This window comes from Amphiura filiformis, chromosome 16 (genome assembly GCF_039555335.1).
Source record: "Amphiura filiformis chromosome 16, Afil_fr2py, whole genome shotgun sequence".
Classification (NCBI taxonomy): domain Eukaryota; kingdom Metazoa; phylum Echinodermata; class Ophiuroidea; order Amphilepidida; family Amphiuridae; genus Amphiura; species Amphiura filiformis.
In genome coordinates, this window is record NC_092643.1 from 63582438 (window position 1) to 63604620 (window position 22183).

At 37.4% G+C, this 22183-nt stretch overlaps 1 protein-coding gene across 1 annotated transcript; it reads left to right on the forward strand.

The window, feature by feature from the left end:
* Positions 1 to 184: 184 nt before the first annotated feature.
* On the forward strand, positions 185 to 13946 carry LOC140172805 (uncharacterized). Its single transcript, XM_072195932.1, has 3 exons — positions 185 to 291; positions 9884 to 9957; positions 12082 to 13946. The coding sequence occupies exon 3, from the start codon at positions 12165 to 12167 to the stop codon at positions 13944 to 13946; it is 1782 nt and encodes a 593-aa protein (XP_072052033.1). The 5' UTR covers positions 185 to 291; positions 9884 to 9957; positions 12082 to 12164.
* The last annotated feature ends 8237 nt before the right edge of the window (positions 13947 to 22183 follow it).

Sequence of the window (22183 nt, forward strand, 5' to 3'; positions counted from 1 at the left end):
AGATAGATATTGGAATTAACTCTATGTTGGAAATAAACAGTGACCATAAAATACATATAAAAATTGAATAAATCAATGTATAAGTAAGAAAATCATGCTATAAACATGGTAAACAACATTTTCTTATCTTTACAAAATATTATTATAGAAAGCGTCACTGAAGCCAAAGTGCGTTGACCTTTAAATCTTTCGCGCGGTTGCTGCACTAGAATTGTGTGTATTTGTCCAGCAAAGAACGTAAAAAAACACGTTTTAGGAGTTGCAAAATTTGTGATATGCAGTTTTAATAAGGTTCGTATTGCTATTGTTTAGTCCGTTGACTGTCATTATTTTTTGTGGGTGCGGTCAGCTGTTTTATGTACCTGTAATCCTGGAAGCTTAAATCATAATCATGATGATGATAATGAATGGTCAGCTCAGTCAGTGCATGCATGCATGCGCATGCAGAGAGTGATGCCTGCTGATGGTCAATGGACGAGTCAGGTGGTTGAATTCTGCAGCCCATTGCATTGTCCAAAATACTATATTTGATATCAAAAGAAAGCTTGTTCTCTTGTCAACAAGATTTTAAAAACATTGTCAATTAGCCCGTGCCGGGCCCGTGCACTTTTACTTTCAGTCACCATTTTTCATACCACATGTCAAAATTGTCATGCATGTTTTTACCATGCATGCCCCCCGGGCATGCCCCACACAACGAAAACCACCCCGTTGGCGTTTGTTGGTAGTCCAGACATTCCCATATCACTCTCCTCAAGCACGCTGAAGTCAGCACTACGACGTGCAAAACAGCTGAGCCATGCACCGTGAGCGCCGGCGGTTGCCGGAATGGAATTAACATGACCCCATGTGCATGATCATCATGATGATGTGGTCCAAGTGTTCATGTTGAACATGTTTTGTCATCTTCTTGTACATTTTAGAAGTGCTTCAACAGGGATTGAGTTTTAAGGCGTGCGAAAGCGATTCGCGCACGCCGCACGCCTGAAAATACGCCGAGGGGTGCGATTTTTCGCACACCTAAAAAAAAAAAAAAATTCTTTTTTTTTTTTTTTTAAGTTTTTTTTTTTTATTTAGAATGTCCCTGGAACTTAAAAATGTCCCTAGAAATATTTTTTAATTTTTTTTTAAAACTTGAAAAAAAATTACAAAAAGATTTTTTAAAATTATAAATTCATGTTCAAAATAGGCAAATTTATAATTGATGTTCACATTACAACCTATTTATGAAGTAAAGAAGCATACAAAACAAATGCATTTTAAAATCATTCATAGATTATTATGTGAACTTAATTTACAAATTTGCCTATTTTAAACAAGAATTTATAATTTTTAAATCTTTTGTAATTTTTTTTAAATTAAAAAAATTCCAGGACATTCTAAAGTTCCAGGACATTCTAGGGACATTCTAAATCCAAAAAAAAACTAATTAAAAAAAAAAATTACAAATGACACTAGCAATAAGTCCAAAGTCCAGGGACATCTATGCAGTATACACCATTCATTACCCCAGAGCTTTTACCATGGCCATTTAAAAAAGTACATGTATGTTGTCACAATTGCTAAGTTTTAGCTGAAAATGAAATCATAGTCATACACCAGTTTTGAAAAAAGCACACCTTGGTTTATTTAGGTGTGCGATTTGCAGCACACCTAAAAGCACACCTCGGGTTATCCAGGCGTGCGATTTACAGCACACCTGTCACATTGCAAAACTCAATGCCTGCTTCAATCATAGTTACTTTAACAATCAAAACAGGTAGTTGTGTGGTAGTTTTTGTTTAAAATCGTATGCTTGCAGATGGTGAATTATTTTTATTTCTAAAATTATTTTTGACAATGCAAAGTACGTCACGTATGCAATAAATGCCCCTCACTGTGTACACTATATGGTTATGGTCGATTTATGGCATCGCCAACAGATGACGTTATAACTTACAAGTGGTCATGTTTTTTGAGGTGGGATCAATCGCGGATTTAGGGTTTCTACCGGAAGTCAATTGTGCGAAATTCCTTCCCACAATGCAATATATCGATTGCATTCTTTCCTAATGCAATATGCGTGATTGCATAACAAAGAATATTGTTATGCAAAACGCTTATTGCATTGTGGGAAGGAATTTCGGCACAATTGCCTTCCGGTAGAGAAACCCTAAATCTGCGTATTGTGTCACGAATGCTGGACGGTTCGCACCCTTTCAATTTCGGACCCGTGCACTTTCGCCCCCTTTCTATTTCGCACCCGTGCACTTTCGCCCCCTTTTTATACCGCGGGTAATGTGCTGCTGTTGATTGATGCACGATCGATTGCTTGAACTCCCGCCGCGGCGGTGCGGCATAGTATGTTATAGTACTGGGGCCGTCGGGTATGCACTAAAGTAATGATAAAGCCGGGAAGGCAAGAAAGGGTATCATTACATCTATATAAATAAAATTTATAATAAAATAGAGGAACCATTTGTTTTCTCAGTACACATATAATCACAATAGCCATTTTAAGCGAAATATTTTGGCAGCAGGCTTACCCAAAATAATGAAATAATTAGAATTTAATGATAGAAATAATAATAATGATAAATAGTAATAATACCAGCAATGAGTTTAATCAGAGAAGATGCTCATCTTCTCTGGTTTAATATAATAATAATACATGTAGCAGCAATAACATTCAATTATTAACATAATAATAATAATAAATAATAATAATAATAATAATTAATAATAATAATAATGATAATGATAATGATGATGATGATGATGATGATGATGATGATGATGATAATGATAATAATAACACTAATGGTCGCATGTCATAAGTTGGGTACAATTTCCATTACATGGTCAAAAATGACAAAAAATGTATTTTTTGATATGTTGTATATATTGACAACCTCTAATAATTAACACCATTTTTAATCATAACACATGCTTAATTTATGAGATAATGCTTAATTACTAATTAATTAATACACAGGCGCCTATGTAAATCTCAATTTTCAAATGCATTTTTCTCAAATCGGACCTCAATTACATAAATGACTGTAAATTTTTTATTTTATGCAAGAATGTCATCAGATTTGGAGGATATGTTCTCAATACCTTTTTACAAGTAATTAGCGAGACGGTTATTCTATTATTGAGGAAATGAATATCAAGAAGAGAAATGTACATTAGCATGTTGCTAAAAATACTAAAATTCAACTAGGATTTCATCAAAAATTACAAAAATGGAACATATAACCCTTTAAGGTGGCGCTGCACCTGTTGATAAATTTGTGACTATTTTTTGCATTTTTCTCAAAAAATAATAACACACTGGTAACGAAAGTTATGTATATTATAGGGGTAAGGAATCCAGTTACTACACTTGAATTCCAGTGACTCAAGACAAGCGGTATGTTATTTATGATAAGAAAAGAGGTACTGCTAGAATGTACCTCATTTCTTAACATATATAATGAACCCCTTGTCTTGAATCACTGAAATTTCAGTGAAGTAATTGGAGTCCTTACCCTATAATATACATAACTTTTGTTACCAGTGTGTAGTTACTTTTTGAGAAAAATGCAAAATTAGTCAAAAATTTATCAGGGGTGTAGTACCACCTTAAGTAGTCAGTAATTGTTTTAGTTGTACAAATTCAACATTCAAAGCTGTCAATACATCATACCCTCACAAGATTTGAAAAAGTAACCAGTAGTTTTGACATGCTGACATGTGAATTTTCACATAGGCCCTATATTGCACACTCAAGATCCGCCTGCTCCACATCCGCCTGCTCCTCCACCCCTGACATTTTTCGTTTCAACTGATGTGATTTTTTTATTGAATAATGTATAATTATATGCTTCAGTAGACTGAAAGAGTATAAAATTAGGCTTAAAATGAGGTATCAACCACTGCTGTAGGCTATGGGGTTACGGAAAGCCAATCAAATTTGTAACGCAATTTTCCGAAAAATGTAATCCCTCCACCCTTTTTGCATACCCAACTTATGACATGCGACCTAATAATAATAATAATAATAAATATAGCCAAAACTCAACTTCAAGCCATTACCAAATATAACTACAGACTGGATATTACAATTGGAGAAGACAAATAAATGTTTATTTTAAATTTTGATTACATTATGATAGAAAATAAAATTACATGCATATAAGTTCAAATTAAATTCTATACAAGTATAATTAAACCTAATTTCATAAAATGAGCAAGTGAAATTCTATACAAAAAAAAAATTAAATAGATTGCTGATTTAAAATTAAATTACATGCATACAAAGTTTAAGTTGAATTGCACATTAAACGAAAAATAAAAGAAAAGAAAATAAAGACAGAAAGTCATCTCCTTTACAAAGATCTTTATTATCTATTTCATTATTGACATCTTCGAGTTCAAACATCCTGTCTTAAAATTGTCGGCATATTAAGCGGATTAAGATACCGCGTAAGATGTACCATGGTTTTATATAATAAAGCAATCATCATAATGAGTCCCTGATTGACAGGCAAGTTGCAGAAATTAAGAAGAAAAAAAAGAGAATCATGAACATATAAATGTCAATCATTAATGCAGAATCGGATAGCATTTTTTCCCGTAAATAAATATGAGTAATGTAGTATTTTCCTCAGATGGTGAGCGCCGTGCACTCTCTAAATTCAGACTCAGTACATTTCGTTGTCAACATGGTCAACCGTGTGGGAATATTTTGAAATTCTAAAACGCTTAAAATATCACAAACAATTAATACAAGCTAAAACCGTTGGGGTTCGATAATAATAGGTGCGGTGTTTACTATAGAAGTCAGTCATTACTTAACCTTAAAATGAACAGAAAACTTTCCCGACTAATAATATTTGATATTAATTGGCAAAGAATAAGGATGTAATTGTAATATTTCTCAATGCACAGTGCAATCGTAACATTTTGTTCGTAAATAAATATCTTTGTATATGAAGATGTGATATTAAAAATATGAATTTGATAACCAAATTAAAATTCGACCGAAATCATATTAATAGGCTTTAACCAGTTTTGCAAACAAAATCACAGACCTACGTCGCAAGTAGAAAATAGTAGGCCTAGATCTCTTATTCGGACTTTAAAATTGAGAGCATATAGGCCTACGTGCAATCGATCTTACTTGGTCTATAGCACTTTTGCGTGAAGTTGGTCACGGTACCATTGATTTAACCCACATCTACCCGGCGGCTTTCGCGTAAGTCATTCATAACATAATGGGTTGAAGGAGACAAGGAGTCACACAGGCACGCGGCCGCGGGGCCCGGAGACTTGTCAAGCAATCCATCCGGTACGGGTGTGTTCTGGGACAATTGCGTGCTACTGTCTAGTCACCGTAGGCTACCATTGAACCCATGTCACACCCGGCGCTTTCGCGTAAGTGGCAGCTAATACTCGCGGTGAAAGGGGGCGAATACTCGCGGTGAAGAAGTTGACTTTGAAGGCTTCCACTGTCTTAGAGTTAATTACATAAAGCAATGTCGCAAAGCTGCTGCTAGGCGTTTGTTTTGCTAGTTGTGCACATTTGTCTTTGAGAAATTTGCCAAATATTTTTCCTTTAGTTTCATTATATCAAAGAAGATCTTATCTGATTTAATATGTTTAGGACTGTAAGTTTTGAATGTCTCAAACTTATTATATTTTAACCGACTTTAATTCGGCAACATAAAGATGGGATAAAATTATAAGATTATAAAGCCATCAAATTTTTGGCCATATCAATATTATATAGGCCATAATTAATTTAACACTAAATTATATATATATTTAAAGTACTAGTAAGGTGACATAATTCTAATAATTCTAATAATAATAATAACAACACTAATAATAATAATAATAATAATATAAAAATAACATAAAATAAAATAAGTAAAATAAAAAAATAAAATAAAAAACATATGAGTACCAATTTTCAGTCGCAGCACATTTAATATAATTATTATTTATTATTATTACACCCCGGTATTACCGGTACACCATCCAATCCACGCTGGGCCCGGCACTACCACTGCAAAACACAAGACAGTCAACAACACTCAACAGTCAACCAATACTATACACATACTACACAGTACACTGCACTGCACCCTGGATTTGAAGCGATCTATCGTGCATCAATCAACAGCAGCACATTACCCGCGGTTTAAAAAGGGGGCGAAAGTGCACGGGTGCGAAATAGAAAGGGGGCGAAAGTGCACGGGTCCGAAATTGAAAGGGTGTGAAGTGTCCCGTTTCCTGTGTCACATCTTCCAATTTGTCAAAAATCAACTCCTTTTTTTATTTCTGATAATATTTCAAAAAGTTTTCACCCAAACTATGTAAAAGTATACATTTTTTTTTTTTTTTTGTGAAATGATCAAGGGGAATGAGTCACATGTAGACTCTGGTCGAAAATGAGTTTTACACATGTTCCTAATGTGGACATTTAGAGCTTTCAGAAACTGAAAACCCCATGTTGTTACGACTTTTGTTTGTGACGTTACATCAATTTATCAATCGCTGAAAACAATATAAAACAAAAGAATTTTAACACTTTCTTTGCCAATATCTCAAAATCAATATTAGCGACATCCGACTCATTTCCCTTGATCGTGTCACATATATATATATAAGCCCTTTCGCAATTACAACTGCGCATGTGCACTGTGCAGAAACAAAAGTCTAAGGCTGGCGTCGACAGGTCCTCTGTCGGAATCCTGTCGACAAAGTGAATTATGTCAACATATCGACGGAACTTCATCAATTAGGTATCCCAGGCTAACCTTAGTTAACACATTTGCTAGTCAGCGAAATTCCCCTAGACCATGTAGACCGGGCCCAAACACAATGCATAATACATAGAAATTTGAATTTTTTTCGAGAACAGGTCGGTGAAGGAAACCTACATAAGGCAAAAAAAAATATATTGTGTTGCCCTCAAGTGGGAAAATGGGAAAGTTTGGTCGGACGGTCGGATTTTTTTTTTTTTTTTTTTTCAAACCTTCAGTTGTTTAAAAATCCTCAAATATTAAATAATGCTTCTTCAATTAGGAAACATTTGTCAATTTTGACTTCTGGATACCTGCTAGACATCAATTAAAGACTAGTCTTTCAATAAAATATTAATATTGAAGTGAAAAACATTGATTTTTTGAACAAATCTGTAAAAATCATCATTCAAAAAAACAAAAACAAAAATGCCGACCCTGATTTTTCAGGATTTAGGGTCGGGCGGTTGAGGGCAACACAACAATTTTTTTTGTTTGGCCTAAATATGTTCTATACTTCACTTGACCCAAATATATGATTTTTTATGGTGATGAGCTACTCGCACATGGAATTTTAGAGGGATTTTGAAAGCAGTTCCATTAAAAAAAGCTGCTATCGCCATGAGACTAAGATCTAGAAACACCCCTAAATGCTGTTTTGGGGAATTTTGCTAGCAGAATCTTTTTGATGAAAGTCAATCTTGACAAGATGTAACTTTGTTACGGAAAGTGCTATGACAAAAATGTTTTCAGTTTTGGCTTTCTTTACTCAAGGGCTTTATATGATATGTAAAATGATGCAGTTTGGGGCAGATGGCAAATTTGAATTCACCTAGCATACCTACATCAATGGCGACCGACATAGTGCTCAGGCAATGGCCCAGTAAAACTTCGTCAGGCAAGCTCATTTTCACTCAAAATATTGGCCATTTCCAGCGTTCGAAATTTTGGTTGTCCGGTTGCCCGGGACAACTAAAAAAGTCGCCGGACAACCAAAAATACTGATTCGGTTGTCCGCCGGACAACCATAAATCTAGCCAAAAGTCACATTTGTAGGCCTACGGACAACCAAAAACTTAGACGGACAACCAGAAATTGTAATCTGGTTGTCCGTGGGACAACCATTTATTTTTCCTAAATTCGAACACTGGCCATTTCCAATGCATTTTCAACAAAATGCAATGCTAAATCTTATCTTTTAGTACCTACAATTTCGCCAACTTTTCATGTTATTTGCCTTCAGGGGTCATACTTTTGGCAGTATTTTGCCTTGTTTTCCGGTGTAAATTGTACACTTTATCGCTACCGGCTCGCTATGAAGACGGCCATCTTGGTTTTTTTGAAATTGCCGACTGTGTTTCTAGATATTTTTAGGTTAAAATTTTTAAATATTCCTAAAAAAAATGGGAAAAAAAATGGTTTCTTGATTCGACCTTGCTTTTTACGATGAGCATAAATGCTTACCTATAGATGCTGTACCTAAATCGTCATTTTACAGAGAAAATGAACATTGAAATAATGGCAGTTGAAGTTAAAAGTGGTAACATTTTGCACTTTGATCTAATTCTAAGCTCACAGGAGAATGAGGCAGTTCTTGTTTTTCTACCTTACATTACGTGAACATCGGGTAAATCCACAGCCCCTTGAGAAGTTTAAGCGAAATCCATTCATAACTTGATATTTAAATCGAGGAAAAGAACTTTAAAAAATCCACATTTTATCAGCTAAAACGGAGCCATTAAAGCACTAGTTTCTGTGACATCAGTGCTTCCGTGGTGCTTCTACAGGATGCGCTGCGCATGCAGATAAGCATGAGAATAGAGCAGTTGGAGTTTACAAATCTGGATTTTTTTTCCTTGGATTTATAAAAAACATTTTTAACAAAGTACATACATTTCAAAAAAGCTCAATTTTGCAAAAGAAACAATGTCGAAAGTAGGCCTATACAGCCACCTTAAATGAGGGCTTTATGAATTGTTTTAATCATATTTAATGCACATTTGTTTCCTAATTGATGTAAAAATAGGATGGCTGTAAAAGAAACTTGACAATCAAATACATGTCTGATTCAATTACAAACTGAGTGGAATATTCCTTTTGGTTTGTTTTGAAAGTACCGTACTTGGGATGAGGTGCAATTTAATCCCTGCAAGATGTGAACCAAAAATAGCTACAAAGCTTAAAACAATGATACCAACACAAAAATAATTCTTTCATTGACTTAATTGAGTATTCAAAACAAACAAAATCAGAATAAAACCATCAAGATAAAGAGTCCAATTTCCCCCACACTCTCCCATCTCATGAAATATAATCATATCATTGATGCATTGGAAATTAACATATGACCGCGACATAAATGCGAATATTTGAAAAACAAATTTTCAAACAAATAAATTAAAAATTAAAAGCATATCTTGATTTTAAAGTCAGCATTTCATATCCCAAATCCCTCCATCCCCTGCACCCCCCATGCGCGTGTATTTTTTTTGGGGGGCTTTAGTGCCAACCCCAGGGGTCAAAGCAGGCGGCCAAAACGAAGGGCGGCGGGAAGAAGAAGGCGGCAAAAGAGGGCGGCGGAAGAAGAAGGCGGCAAAAAGAATTAGTAAAAAAAAAATGGCGTAAAATGTGAAAAAATTGTACTATACATCAAAATGTGTTGCTTTTGGGGCGGTAGTGCCTGTAAATCTCCCAAAGAAGAATTGCTTTAACGGACCATCTAGAAACCCTCTGTAATAAGTAATAAGTGAGGTTAAGTATTTGATTTTCACTCACATTGTACTAAAAAGTGGTATTTTTTCATTCAAATTAAACATTTTGTCTTCATTTGTGTGTCTTTTTTTCCTGTAATATTGCTCTCCTGAGAGGGCCTCAATAGGGTTTTTACAGTGTAGAAGCCCTCTGGCTTCAGGGGCTCCGCCCCTCGACCCCGCCGGGGCTTCCCCCCTGGACCCCACCAGGGGCCCTTAAGCTGGCCCCTGGACCCCCGCCTGTGAGGGGCGACAGCTTCACTGCCACGCCTGCCTCCGCTCGCAAGTTTCCTCCATTCTGGGAATTCCCTAATCACATGCCTGATTGCATAACATTTTATTATTGTTTTTGTTTTGTAGGTGCAGGTATCAGAGTTTTGCTGTCCTTATGCAGAGCTGGTTTCTGTTGCGCCGAGTACACTCCATGTGTTGAGGTTAGTATTAAATATCAGCTGAAGTTTTAAGGTAGACATGTGAGAATGACCCCTTTAAAACATACAGTGCATCCAGATGGAAGGCGCATGCTACATTGTATGCCTGAAAGGAATCTTGCTTTACAGTTTAGTATCATTCATGGAAAATGAATAAAGAAATAAGTGGAACGTGAGATGTGGAGTGACAGGATTCAAGTGAATTCCAATCTTGCTCTCTGATTGCAATCAACATTGATCTCGGAGATTATTATTTGGGTAGTTGCATAGTTGCACACGTACATTCAGAAGACTTTGAGGTCCCAGAACTTATTGATGAGCAGGCATGAGAATTTTCAGGTTCAAGCCTGAATTCAGGCTTTTTTTTTTATCCAATTTTCTGCACTTATTAATTTCAGCCCGTTTTTGGCCTTTTAGCCTAATTTCACAAGTTTTTCAGGCTTTTCAAACTTTTCAGGTTTTTTCTTGGATGATCGTTCTCAGGCCTGTATTGAATTCTGATAATTTAAGTCCAATCCATTTTTGAGTTGGCATGACAGGTCACAAAAACACCTCCGTTGTGGACGTATTCACAGAAAGTAAACTTTTTGAGTTACTTGTGTTTCAGTTACAATTGCTCTGTAGTGATACAGTTTTGTTTGCAAGAGGGACAAAGCTATAGAAAACCAGAAAAGAAAAAATCGAGAGTCTTTAGGCCAATGGAACTCGATTATTAGTTTCCGATTGAATGTTTGAATAAAAGGACGAGGTCGCTATTTCATTATTCATTATTCGGTCTCTTTTCATTATCCATTATATGTCAACAAAATCAATGAACTTATGAACAGCTTTCTCCAAATTTAGGTACCCCACCAGTACCAAAATATATTGTTGATGAAAGACAATTTCAAATCAGGTATTAATGCTTAGATCATCATACAGACATTTTGCAACAGATTAAGAAACAAAAATTTGAATTTGTTTTTATGAAAAGAAATTTGCAATTTTTGTAATCACTAGAAGCATGATGAGGTAATCCGTAAATTTCCATTATTTACCCCATCCTCTACCCCTACAACTAAGAAAAACTGCTGATTATGATAAAAATAATGAAAGTTTTGGTCAAATTGAAAAGGTGATGCGGGCGGTCAATAGGAAACTAACAATCGAGTTCCATTAGCCTTATCCTTTGGTCAAATACCGTATTGTTTGTAATAAACGCTCCCCCTCTAATAAACGCCCCCCTCCAATTTTTGTGTGAAAAATTGACAAAAATGCAAACATTTCCATGCCATATCGTGTAGGTAAGCTTAAAACTTGCATCAGTAATGGCAGTCACGATCGCTAAATTGCATGGAAAAAAACCTATTTTGACTCAACTCCCATCCATTCATTGCCTAATTATGGTAAAATTTCACTAATTCCATGCACTTACAGGTGTAATTTTGTTGTATTTCCCACTTAAATTGTAATTTTCAGTGGGCGCCGCCATCTTGTATGGTCGTAAATCCTCCTTTTAACAGGAGCACCATCGGAAATTGAACCCGATTTTTAAGCTTTTTTCACTGACAATTCACTTCCAATAAACGCCCCCCATTTGGAAAAATGCAACGCCCCAAAGGCGTTTATTACAAACAATACGGTATCTTGATGTTCTCTGTTGTGGATGTACATTTTTTTCGTTGTGGACGTATTTGTATGTCCGCAACGATGAAATGACATTATTTCTTAATACTGAACAGGAATGCAAAATCAAGACACCTCATGCAGAGAAAGTCAGATAATAACTTTTAAAATATGCAAACTTTATTTGTTTGAAACCAAAAGAAGACTTTAAACAAGGTGATTAAATACGGCAGTTTTGGAAGTGAATGTCCGCAACAGAGGTCAATTTTCTCATTTATACAGGGTAAAAAATTAGCTTGCTCAGATTTTCTTGAAATTGGCAGCAAATTGTTCATCTCTTCATGGGGATTCAGGAAAAGAACAGTTTGCACTACCTGCAATGTCAAATTACTGAGATATATGAGATAAAAACGAGTTTCAAATTTTGACCATTTGGTAGACATTATGGAACTGCCCATTTGAGATGTCTGATTTGAGATTATCATGTGCTTTTTTTATATTTCTTGCTTCATTTGTATACAGGTAATCCTATCTATAGAGCAGCAGACAAACCAGGCTAGCTCACACAGTATAAAGAAAAGATAAGTCTCATGATCTGGACCTAAATGGAAGAGCCGGCACCAGCTAGGGCTACAAGGTCCATGACAGAAATCGGGGAACCGCCCGTAAATGGCATGATGGAGACAGGCGAGAATGGACCTGATGAGGCGGATGCAAATCACACCCATGAGGAGAATAGACAGATCATGTTGAAACGCAGCTCCAGAGTGGCTAAATTGAAAGAGCAGGCCAGTTTAGTCAAGGTGGATAGTGATGATGATACTAATGATAAGAATACCAAACTGGTTACAGGTCTGGAGGATGTACCAAGTGGTGGAGATGTAGAAGGTGTAAATGTTGCTAGCTCGGAAATAAATAATGACAGCATTCCAGAAAGAAATAACAACTCTGTCATCGTACCAGCAACCATTGATGTTGAAACACTTGCCATTCAGTCAAAGAGTATACCCAGTTTTAGTCCCTCGACATCGGCAGGCAGTGGGGCGGATGATGAAAGTGCCGGTAGCTCGGTTGACACGGCTGGAACGTCCCCTACAGTTAAGCGTGCCCAGGCAAGTATATTGTATAATATACTGACATCACAGTTAAAGAAAAGCGTAAAGAAAAATGTCAACCTGAGTCAAGTCATTACTGACTTACCAAAAGTAGCGTTGAATGAACTAGCTGTGAAAAAGACGTTCAAGTGTCGCCATTGCAGTAGGCTATTTCTCAAGGAATACGACTTCAAGCAGCATGAACGTTGTCACATGGTGGCCGAGGAGAAACCATTTCAGTGTCCTCAGTGCGGAAAGCGGTTTGCGTCCAATTCCAAACTTACCATCCACATGAGAATTCACACAGGAGAGCAGCCATATCAGTGTGACTCTTGTGGCAAGCGGTTTATGACCCGTTCTATGGCCCGCAAGCACAGCGAACGCTGTAATCGACCAGGAGGGATGCGAAGCAAGTATTCAATACCAAATTTACTGGAAACTCCCAAGAAAAAGAAGCAAGCTGTGGAGACGACCAAACCCCGGGTAAAGACTGCTGTTTCTGAACCAGGAACCAGTAAAGGTAAAGAAAGCAGTAAGAGTTCAGTTGAAGATAAAACTTACAGATGCATGAACTGCTACACTATATGTCGTGATAAGCAAAGCTATGCTGAACATGTTAAGCAGCACAAAGAAGATGCGGCTTTAGAGGGTCTTTACACATGCAAGAAATGTGGCAAGTGCTACGAACGTTTATATAACTTGAAGAAACATATGAAGTTGCACGATGGAAGCGCCCCTCATGCGTGTAAACTCTGCGGGTTCCGTTGTTTGCGCAAGTACACTCTTCAGATGCATATGGAGTGGCATCGGAACGGAGGACCCAAGAGAAGCAGCCGATACAAATGCAAAATCTGCAGGGACAGTTTTCAACAGGCATCTAAGTTGATATTACACATGAAAGGGCATAAAGTTAAAAAGGAAACGGTTTCCAAGGAGATGCAGCGTGCCGAGAGTGGGCCTATTGCCGAATGGCCTAAATGTGACCGACAAGATGTCGATGGGAGTCGGTTTGCCGCCAGCTGTCCACATTGCAAGAAGCACTTCACTCGGAAGTTTGATCTACTACGCCACATTAAAACACATTTGAAAAACTTGCACCACACATGCAAGTATTGCGATTCTACCTTTATGATAAAGCCAAACTTCATCAAACACATGCATTTGCACACAAGTCAGGATTACCACGTATGCCGCAGCTGCGGGCTAGTTTACAACAAGAAAGTGCAGAGACATCGCCAGGAGAAGTTGTGCTGGTTCAAAACTAGACTAAAAACTAGGCAGGGACACAAGTGATAGCGGGGAGGAATCGGCCGAGTATTGGGATGTGATGAAACCCGACCCGATCACCTGCGAATATTGCGACTTAACTTTCAGCAGTAAAAGTAACTTGTGCACTCATATGAAGCGTCATGGTTCAGGTCATACTTGTCATTGGTGCGGCATGGTGTACGAAATGAAGAAACAACGGCACGATCCGAAGTTCAACTGCTTTTTGAAAACGAGACAAGGCATTATGAAGAAAGAGAAGGAGAAATTCGAGAAAACAGGAAACAAGCCATTGGCTATACTCGAGGGCAAGGTAAATGTTGACAAACCTACTGTAAAAGGCAACCAGCAACTTAAAAAGAATTTACATGTAACAGTAAAGGATAAGAAAGATCTGTGGCGTTATGAATGCAAGTACTGTGATTGGGCATTTGTTGACGGCGGCAACAAAAGTACACATCAGCGCCTACATGAAGACGGCGGCCACCATACGTGTCGCTGGTGCGGGCTTGTGTACCAAAAGAAACGCCAGAGACACGACAAGGACAGCAGATGCTGGTTGACAACAGTAGACGGACGCTTGCAGAAAGCAAAGGCAGACAAGAAAGTTCTAACCTCCCCACCCATGATTGTCAAGCCTGCAGCTGCGGACAAACACTTGTTGAATCACAACTTCCAATGTCAGATGTGCCACAGTCGATTTGACAAAGAGTCGGAGCTCAATAAACATATCGATAAGGAGCCCCACAACTTCAAGTGTGCACATTGCGAACGAAGATTTGTTACAAACGTGGGCTTGAATATGCACCTGACTCTTTGTGTTAAACAGAAGCATGCCAAACCGGCGGCACCATCGATCCCTAGTGGGTCCAAACGGTTCCCTTGTAAGGTATGCGGTCAATCGTTTGATCGGTCCTACACGCTGGCAATACACGCTCGTTATTCGCACAAAGATATTTCGGAAGAGGGGCAGAAAAAGCGGTCTTTATTGGTTAAAGAAGGGCGAAGTTGCCCGTATTGTCACAAGAAGTTTACATTTCCAAGTCAATTGTTTCGACACATGAAGTCGCATATGGCAAACCTTACCGACAAAAGTGCCTTGGACTATCAGAACATGGCAAAACTTAGCAACAAAAGTGCATTGGCCTCGCATCTTGAAAGTCACACGTCTGCAGACGATAACAAATGTACAATATGTGGGAAGGAGTTTGTGCATAGGATGAACTACTTGAAGCATCTCCAGGTTCATTCCCAAACAACACCGTATACGTGTAACAAATGTGGCAGAGGTTACATCCTTGAGGATCGGCTCCAAACCCACAAAAAGCTCTGTCATGGCGATAAGGCAGAAAATGAATTTTCCTATTCTGATCAAAGCTCTGCAGAGGAGTTTTCTTCGGAACCTAGCACAAGTGTTGCATCAGGAACCACAGGTGTTGGATCTTATGTGTGTCAAACATGTAAAAGGAGATTTAAGCAGAAAGGCCACCTTGTGTGGCATCAAAAATCTCATCCTGAATGCGCATCCAGGACACCGACGTGGACTAAGAAGAAGAGCAAGTGTAGATTTTGTCTGATGAGCTTTGCTAACAGCGCCCGTTTGATGATCCACATCAGAAACGTGCACCAGAAGAAACCGTCTCCACCACCGACCGACTTGCAGGCAGTGGATGGTCACTTTCAGTGCCCGAAGTGTCCTCGAACTTTCACAAAGATGTGGTCCATGAATCGCCACACGGCAAAGTACCATCAGGTCGAGATTAAACCGTTACGAGCGTATTTCATTGTCAGTACTGCGGCATTTGAGACCAGCACAAGACTCGACTTTCATGTTGCTCACGAGAAATTACACACTGAAAATATTTACAAAATTCAGTGTGATGTCTGCAAGGTTGGCTTCAAATGTAATGAAGATATGGAAGAACACAAGATGATATCGCATGAGCTTGGAAATCCATCAAATCAGGATATCGAATCGCATCCACAACAAGAACAACAAAAAGTTGTGAAAGTTGTTAGGCCTTATGCTTGCAGATATTGCAACCTGGGCTTTGCAAAGGTGGACTTCCTCAATCGGCATGAAAGAACTCATGCCGAAGAATCAAGGCCTTACTCGTGTCAACACTGTACAATGAAATTCAGGCGTTTCACTGGATTGACAAAGCATGAAAGTATCAAGCATCCGGACCAAGAGCAGTCGGAATCTGATGGAGGGAAGCCAAAAGTCGGACCGGTAGTCCGTGCAGACGACTACAAAGAGACCTCTCCAAATTTCACATGCAAAGGATGTAACAAGGAATTCATCAGATTGAACGCTTTTGAAATTCATGAGAAGAAATGTTTGGAGAAATATGGAAAGACACCAGCAGACATTGAGAGTGATGTTACAGAACCAGTAGGGTCCCCGGTAGAGCTGCCCCAAGTAGGAACATCCTCAGAGTCACTGTCATCGGAATCGGATGTACCGATTGATCTGTCAACAAAAAAAGCTGCACCTGTTAGCGAGAATAAAATGGAGACTGATTTTAAATGTAATATATGTGGACAGACTTTTGTGTACAAACAAAGCCTGGATCTTCACATGCGATTTCACACTGGAAGTAAACCACATCAGTGCACAAAATGCGACGAGGCATTTCCAAGGAAGGATTATCTGGTGCGACACGAGAAGAAGCATGAGATTGAATCTAGCATGCCAACTGGTGAGGAGAAAGATGATGCAAATACAGCATGAGCATAAGTAGTTGAAATGTACGGCACAAGATTCATGTGCTGTAAAGCGTGATATTTTGGCGGTATTAATATTGCTTGATTTGAACTGTTCTTACAATTGTGATTACTTCATATAACAATTACACATTAAAGCCTATGTGGTACATAATATTTTCTGAAATTAACTGTGAAAAGCAATAAAATAAAACCTCGCCAAAATGTTCCGCTTCACAGTATATCAAATTGTAATGGAAAGATTTGTGATAAGGATTCAAATTATTGCCGTAGGGGATTCACAAGTGGTGGCCAAGGTATTAGCCAGCTACCTGTCCACCTGTCATTTTGGATGGGCAGTTTGCTGACTTTTGCTCCAGGGACAGGCAAGATTAATGCCCGCTTAATTATAAAAATTCTATAAAAAATGCATAAGTTCTGTGAACTGAAACAAAGACCACGGACAATAAAAGCTGTGGCAATAGCTATTTGAACTGACTGAACCAGATGGTGCAGAGGTCTGTTTTATGTTTTCATGGTCAAATTTTGGACAGGGAGTTATGGTGATAATGACAGGCATTGTCAAATCCTAGCTAGGACCTTGGTGGGGGCCAATTTGAAATCCACGACTGGCACACTGTTCAACAGTGTTGTTTTTGTTAGTACATGTAACTCTCAAGGACCTTCTGGGTGTAGCCCATACAATCTTGTGTGAAATTTGTTGGGACACTTGACATTTCAGAGCTCCAAGATTTTGTGCTCCCCTGCAAGCAGTGTTGGTGCATAAAACATGGAGCACAGTGATATATCACTCTAGCTATTCCAGACTCCTTGGTAAAGGGCAGCAGGGATGTGTCAACATTTTCGCATGATTATAGGCGAGATAATCTCATTCAGGAAGGACTAAAGAGTGAAAATATTTTCCAGCAAGAAAAATATGCCATTTAGGCCATAGAAAATTGTTTGGTTGGGGTGCTTGTACTGACCGTAGCTCGGACCCGACCCAAAATATTTTGAGGTACTGGGAGAAAATAAAAGTAGATATTCTATAGATTAGTGCAGATAATCCAAAAACATGACATAAAACAAGCACATGATTTCATCAATTGTGAGTGGACACTGCGAATGATCAGTAAACTCGGCAAATTGTATTCTGAAATACAGTGCAAAATATGTGTGAGGGTCGTATTCATAGGTGTCTCAATTAGGCGCGACATGTTTCTCATTTGATAGCTTTTAAACCAATCAATAATCCTATTGCTGAAGAGGATAATAATCGTCTACATAAAGAATAATAATAATAATAATAATAATAAAACAGCATTTATATAGCGCATTGTGAATCTCAGATTCCTCAATGCGCTTTACAGATTTAAAACTACCAAACTTAATTTACAATAAATGATTTTAACTTAAGAATTATACAAACAATAATATGCATAAAACAGCAGACCAGCTGCAAGCAAACAACATTAGAATGGCAAGAGTAACACCAGTGAGAGGCCCACCGACAAAATCCCCAGGGGACTGTCGGTGCACCTCACACCGCATCATCAATACATCAATATACAAGATAAAATACAGTTTAACATAATAAAAATGACACTAATAATCACAAAATATTTCACAGTACACAACCATCTCCATCCAAAGATGGAGATGTTAGTGTAGAGTGTGTGAGAGACTCATCGATGTAAACACATCCATGAGCCTCCCACACACAAACAAAATATACTCAGCAGCAGAAATACATGGCATAACCAATCTAAACTCAAACAAAACAAAACCTACTCCATCCAAAGGATGGGCGGGGATGTCTATGCAAGAAGCATGAGAGACCCACCGATGTAGCATAAGAGCCAATCCGTGGGCCTCCCATGCCCCTTGAACATAATCAATGCAAAAGACAAATAACCAATGTAATATTATGACCACACTAAATAATACATTATTCTCATCAAATAAAATACCACACATTTTGAAACTACAATTTTACATGACAAATAAATGACACTATTATTATCATATAGCAAAACACACTGAAACCAAAATAAACTATACACAACCATCTCCATCCAAAGATGGAGATGCCTGTGGAGAGCCTGGTGTGTAAGAGACTCATCGATGTAAACATCCATGAGCCTCCCACACACTAACAAAAAATATACACAGCAGCAAATAATACATGGCAAAACAAGGCTATCTGTGTAAGAAGCATGAGAGACCCACCGATGTAGCATAAAGAGCAAATCCATGGGCCTCCCATGCCCCTTGAACATATATATAATCAATGCAATTTCAATAAATATGACACCAATGTAATAAAATAACCACAGTAAATAATACATTATTAATTCTCATCAAATAAATACCACACACAAAATTGATAACAATCATTAAATAGCTCTAGTCTTCATTTGCTTTGGCTAAATCCTGTTCAAGTGGTGGGTTACAATTGCATTGTATTTTGTCTGGGTATGTATAACCAACAATTAACAATGAGAGGACATTCCTGAAGCTCGTTGACTTGGGGATGATTCGAAATGACAGCCAATTATGACTTTATTACTTGCAATGTAGAAAAAGAGACACGTAGAACCAGAAAAAGGTACCATTTTGTTGAAGGAGCAGAGTTCAACAAACCATAACCCCGCTTCTGGATATCGTTTGAAGTCAAATGATATACTATTTTAAAGCTTATGATATATATTTTCTAAACACGAAATAAAACAAAATTGACCGGTAGCCGAGTTTACGGCTGATTCGTAGTGTCCAGTCACAATTGATAGGGCTCACACACAGTGATGGACAGCTGTTGTATTATTCATCACGCAATAGAATCAAATAATTTTGCAACTTTGTGACCGACTACCCAAACAATTAATTTTCCACAGCTTATACATTGTAGACTACAAATGTACATGTAGACTGACAGAATTTTAATTTTGAAGTGTTGTTTTGTTTGTAATCCATTTAACCAAACTGATAGTTACTCCCTTGTGGGTAAAGTAATAGACATGTTGTATTTTTGCATATATACCGTATTTGTTCCATTAACCGTCCAGGCCAGGGTGGTCGCTTATAGGGGCATGGGCAGTTAATGGAATTCAAATGATTTTCAAATGATATTCATTTCACATAGGAATTAACAAGTAACTTGTTTGAACAATATGCAATGAATGAAATCATAAATATGATATTATTGTTAAATTCTAATATTTTGTGATTTTAAATCTAATGGATTCTATATAATATAGGATCTTTTCACTTGCTATGCAATAATCAACCTATTTTTGTATCACACACTATACATGTAGCAAATGTTAAGTTTGTTCATATTGAATTTGCTGAAGTTTTCATGAAAATTTATTTGCTGTTACAAAATGTAATTACATATTGTCACCCTAATACAGTAATACTTTAAAACGCAATTGCATTTTTGTTTTTACCCAATTTAAACTTGTTTTTACCCAATTTACAAACATAAAATGAAATGGCCTTGCGTGTTTAGGTAATACGCTGTTATAATAGTGTAATTACAATTATGATGTTACTGCATAGACGGAAGCATTGTCTTTATGGGTTGTTTCTTTTGTAATTTGAGCACAAATGTGATTTGTTGTATTGTTGAAGAGGAAATTGTAATGTCAGTACTTACAAACATCTCACCGATATTGGTTGAATAAACAACTTAAAATGTGTACTTGGTACTTATTAAGTTATGTAAATGTAGGGTACATGTTTGAGTTCTAACATAATGGATATTTTCTGTTTGTTTGAAGACTTCTAAGTTCTAGCCTATATGAGATCAGAAATTGTAACTTAGTCCTATATTTGCTGGCAGAAATAAACTCGGGTTGTGTGTGACATTGTTGAGGGCTTGTCATATTTCACTCAAATACATGCGTACATGTATGGCAATTCCAATAATAATTTGCAAGACAACCAATCGTATTCTACTTTTTGTGACAGTTGACGAACAGACACATAAGTTTATCTCCGCCAGCAACTTTAATGATAATGAAAGAAAGAACATTCCAGGGTTGTAATATAATACTTTGTACTCCAATGTATATAGCACCATGCAGAGATGCCAACCCTTCCTATTTTAGAGGGAGGCTCCCTATTTTGGTAAACATTTTTGTCCATTTTGACACCAAAATTTGACAACCTCCCTATTTCTGACCAGAATTGTGCCTTTGAAGTTGCATGTAATTTTTTGTTTGAATCCTATCTATTTTGTGGATGTTAATGTTGGCATCTCTGCACCATGGCAGATTGCTTGGACAGTTGTAAATATTTATGTATGTATTTGATTTAATATTAGCTAAAAGAGGGCAATATTTGTTTGCTGTACGCACATTTTTTTTTTTATTAGAGCTGTATATTACTTAGGAAGATAATTACTTCTAATCCATTTGGTTCTTGGATTCAGTAACGTCAGTACTTTGTTACAGTTGCTTCACGCATACAGGTGCAATGGTGCATCACCTTTGATAGCTGACACATGCCAGCCAACACACACAATTTAATACAGCGCCTACTAGAGCATGCCTCTGCCTCGAGGAAGCCAAATGGACTAGTGTCATGTCAAATTGACTAGAACTGCCAAAAACTGGTTGGGTAAATGACAATTCTGGTGAGAGACTTAATCAAAGATAGTCTCTGGTTTAGGAAATGGTACCGTATTTGTACACAAAAGCAGCCTTCCATAAGGTATTTTATTTGAGATGACCTTACTATGCTGTGAGGGACTCTGTGCAATTTACCCTGTGACAGATCCCCATTGTTGGGTGAAATTGTCCAACCAGCTCTTTATAGGTATGCTCCAAGTGTGTTAGTGTGATATAGCACTCCAAGAGAGGTGTTGTGTAATAGCACATTGTATGTTGTGTAATAGCACATTTAGCCCCTTGGCCACTACCGACCAAATTATTGTCCTCGTAAGAATTATTTGATGGGTTACAAGGAGGATTAACACAGCCAAAATAGGCAGTACAAATTCTTTTTTTAACTTTACCTCACTATTTCTGCTTAAAATGGGCTGAAACTCTTCCTGACAGTTATGATTAATATTACTTAAGCATTTTGGGTCAAGAATAACAAAATTTTAATTTGACAGAAATCATACCTAGTGGCTTTAAGCGTAAAATTGCTATCTAAAAGCTCTATTTTGATTGGTTACTCAAATGATTATAATTTAATTAATCAGTCATGAGCACTGTAAGAAAGAGCCCATGGGGTTTACAAGGAAACAGTAGATAGAATGAATGAGTAAAATCTAATCTTTTCGAAGAAATCCCTATCAGAGGACTGAGCATTTGATACTTTAGATGACACTTTTCTATAGTCTTTTACTCTCAGTGAGCTGCTCATTTCATTGGGCACCAGAGGAGGCCTAAAGGCATTCCTACAATGCACTATGATTGGGAAATTTGATCAATATAACCTAATTTTAAAGGCAAAGTCCCCATTGCCACACACACAAATGGTAATTTTAAAACTGCTGCCAACGAGCTAATAGTAATAATAACTTTTATTTGACTTTCTTGCAGGAA

Coding starts and splice junctions, on each gene's coding strand:
- LOC140172805 (XM_072195932.1), top strand. CDS start 12,165: ATGGAAGAGCCGGCACCAGCTAGGGCTACAAGGTCCATGACAGAAATC.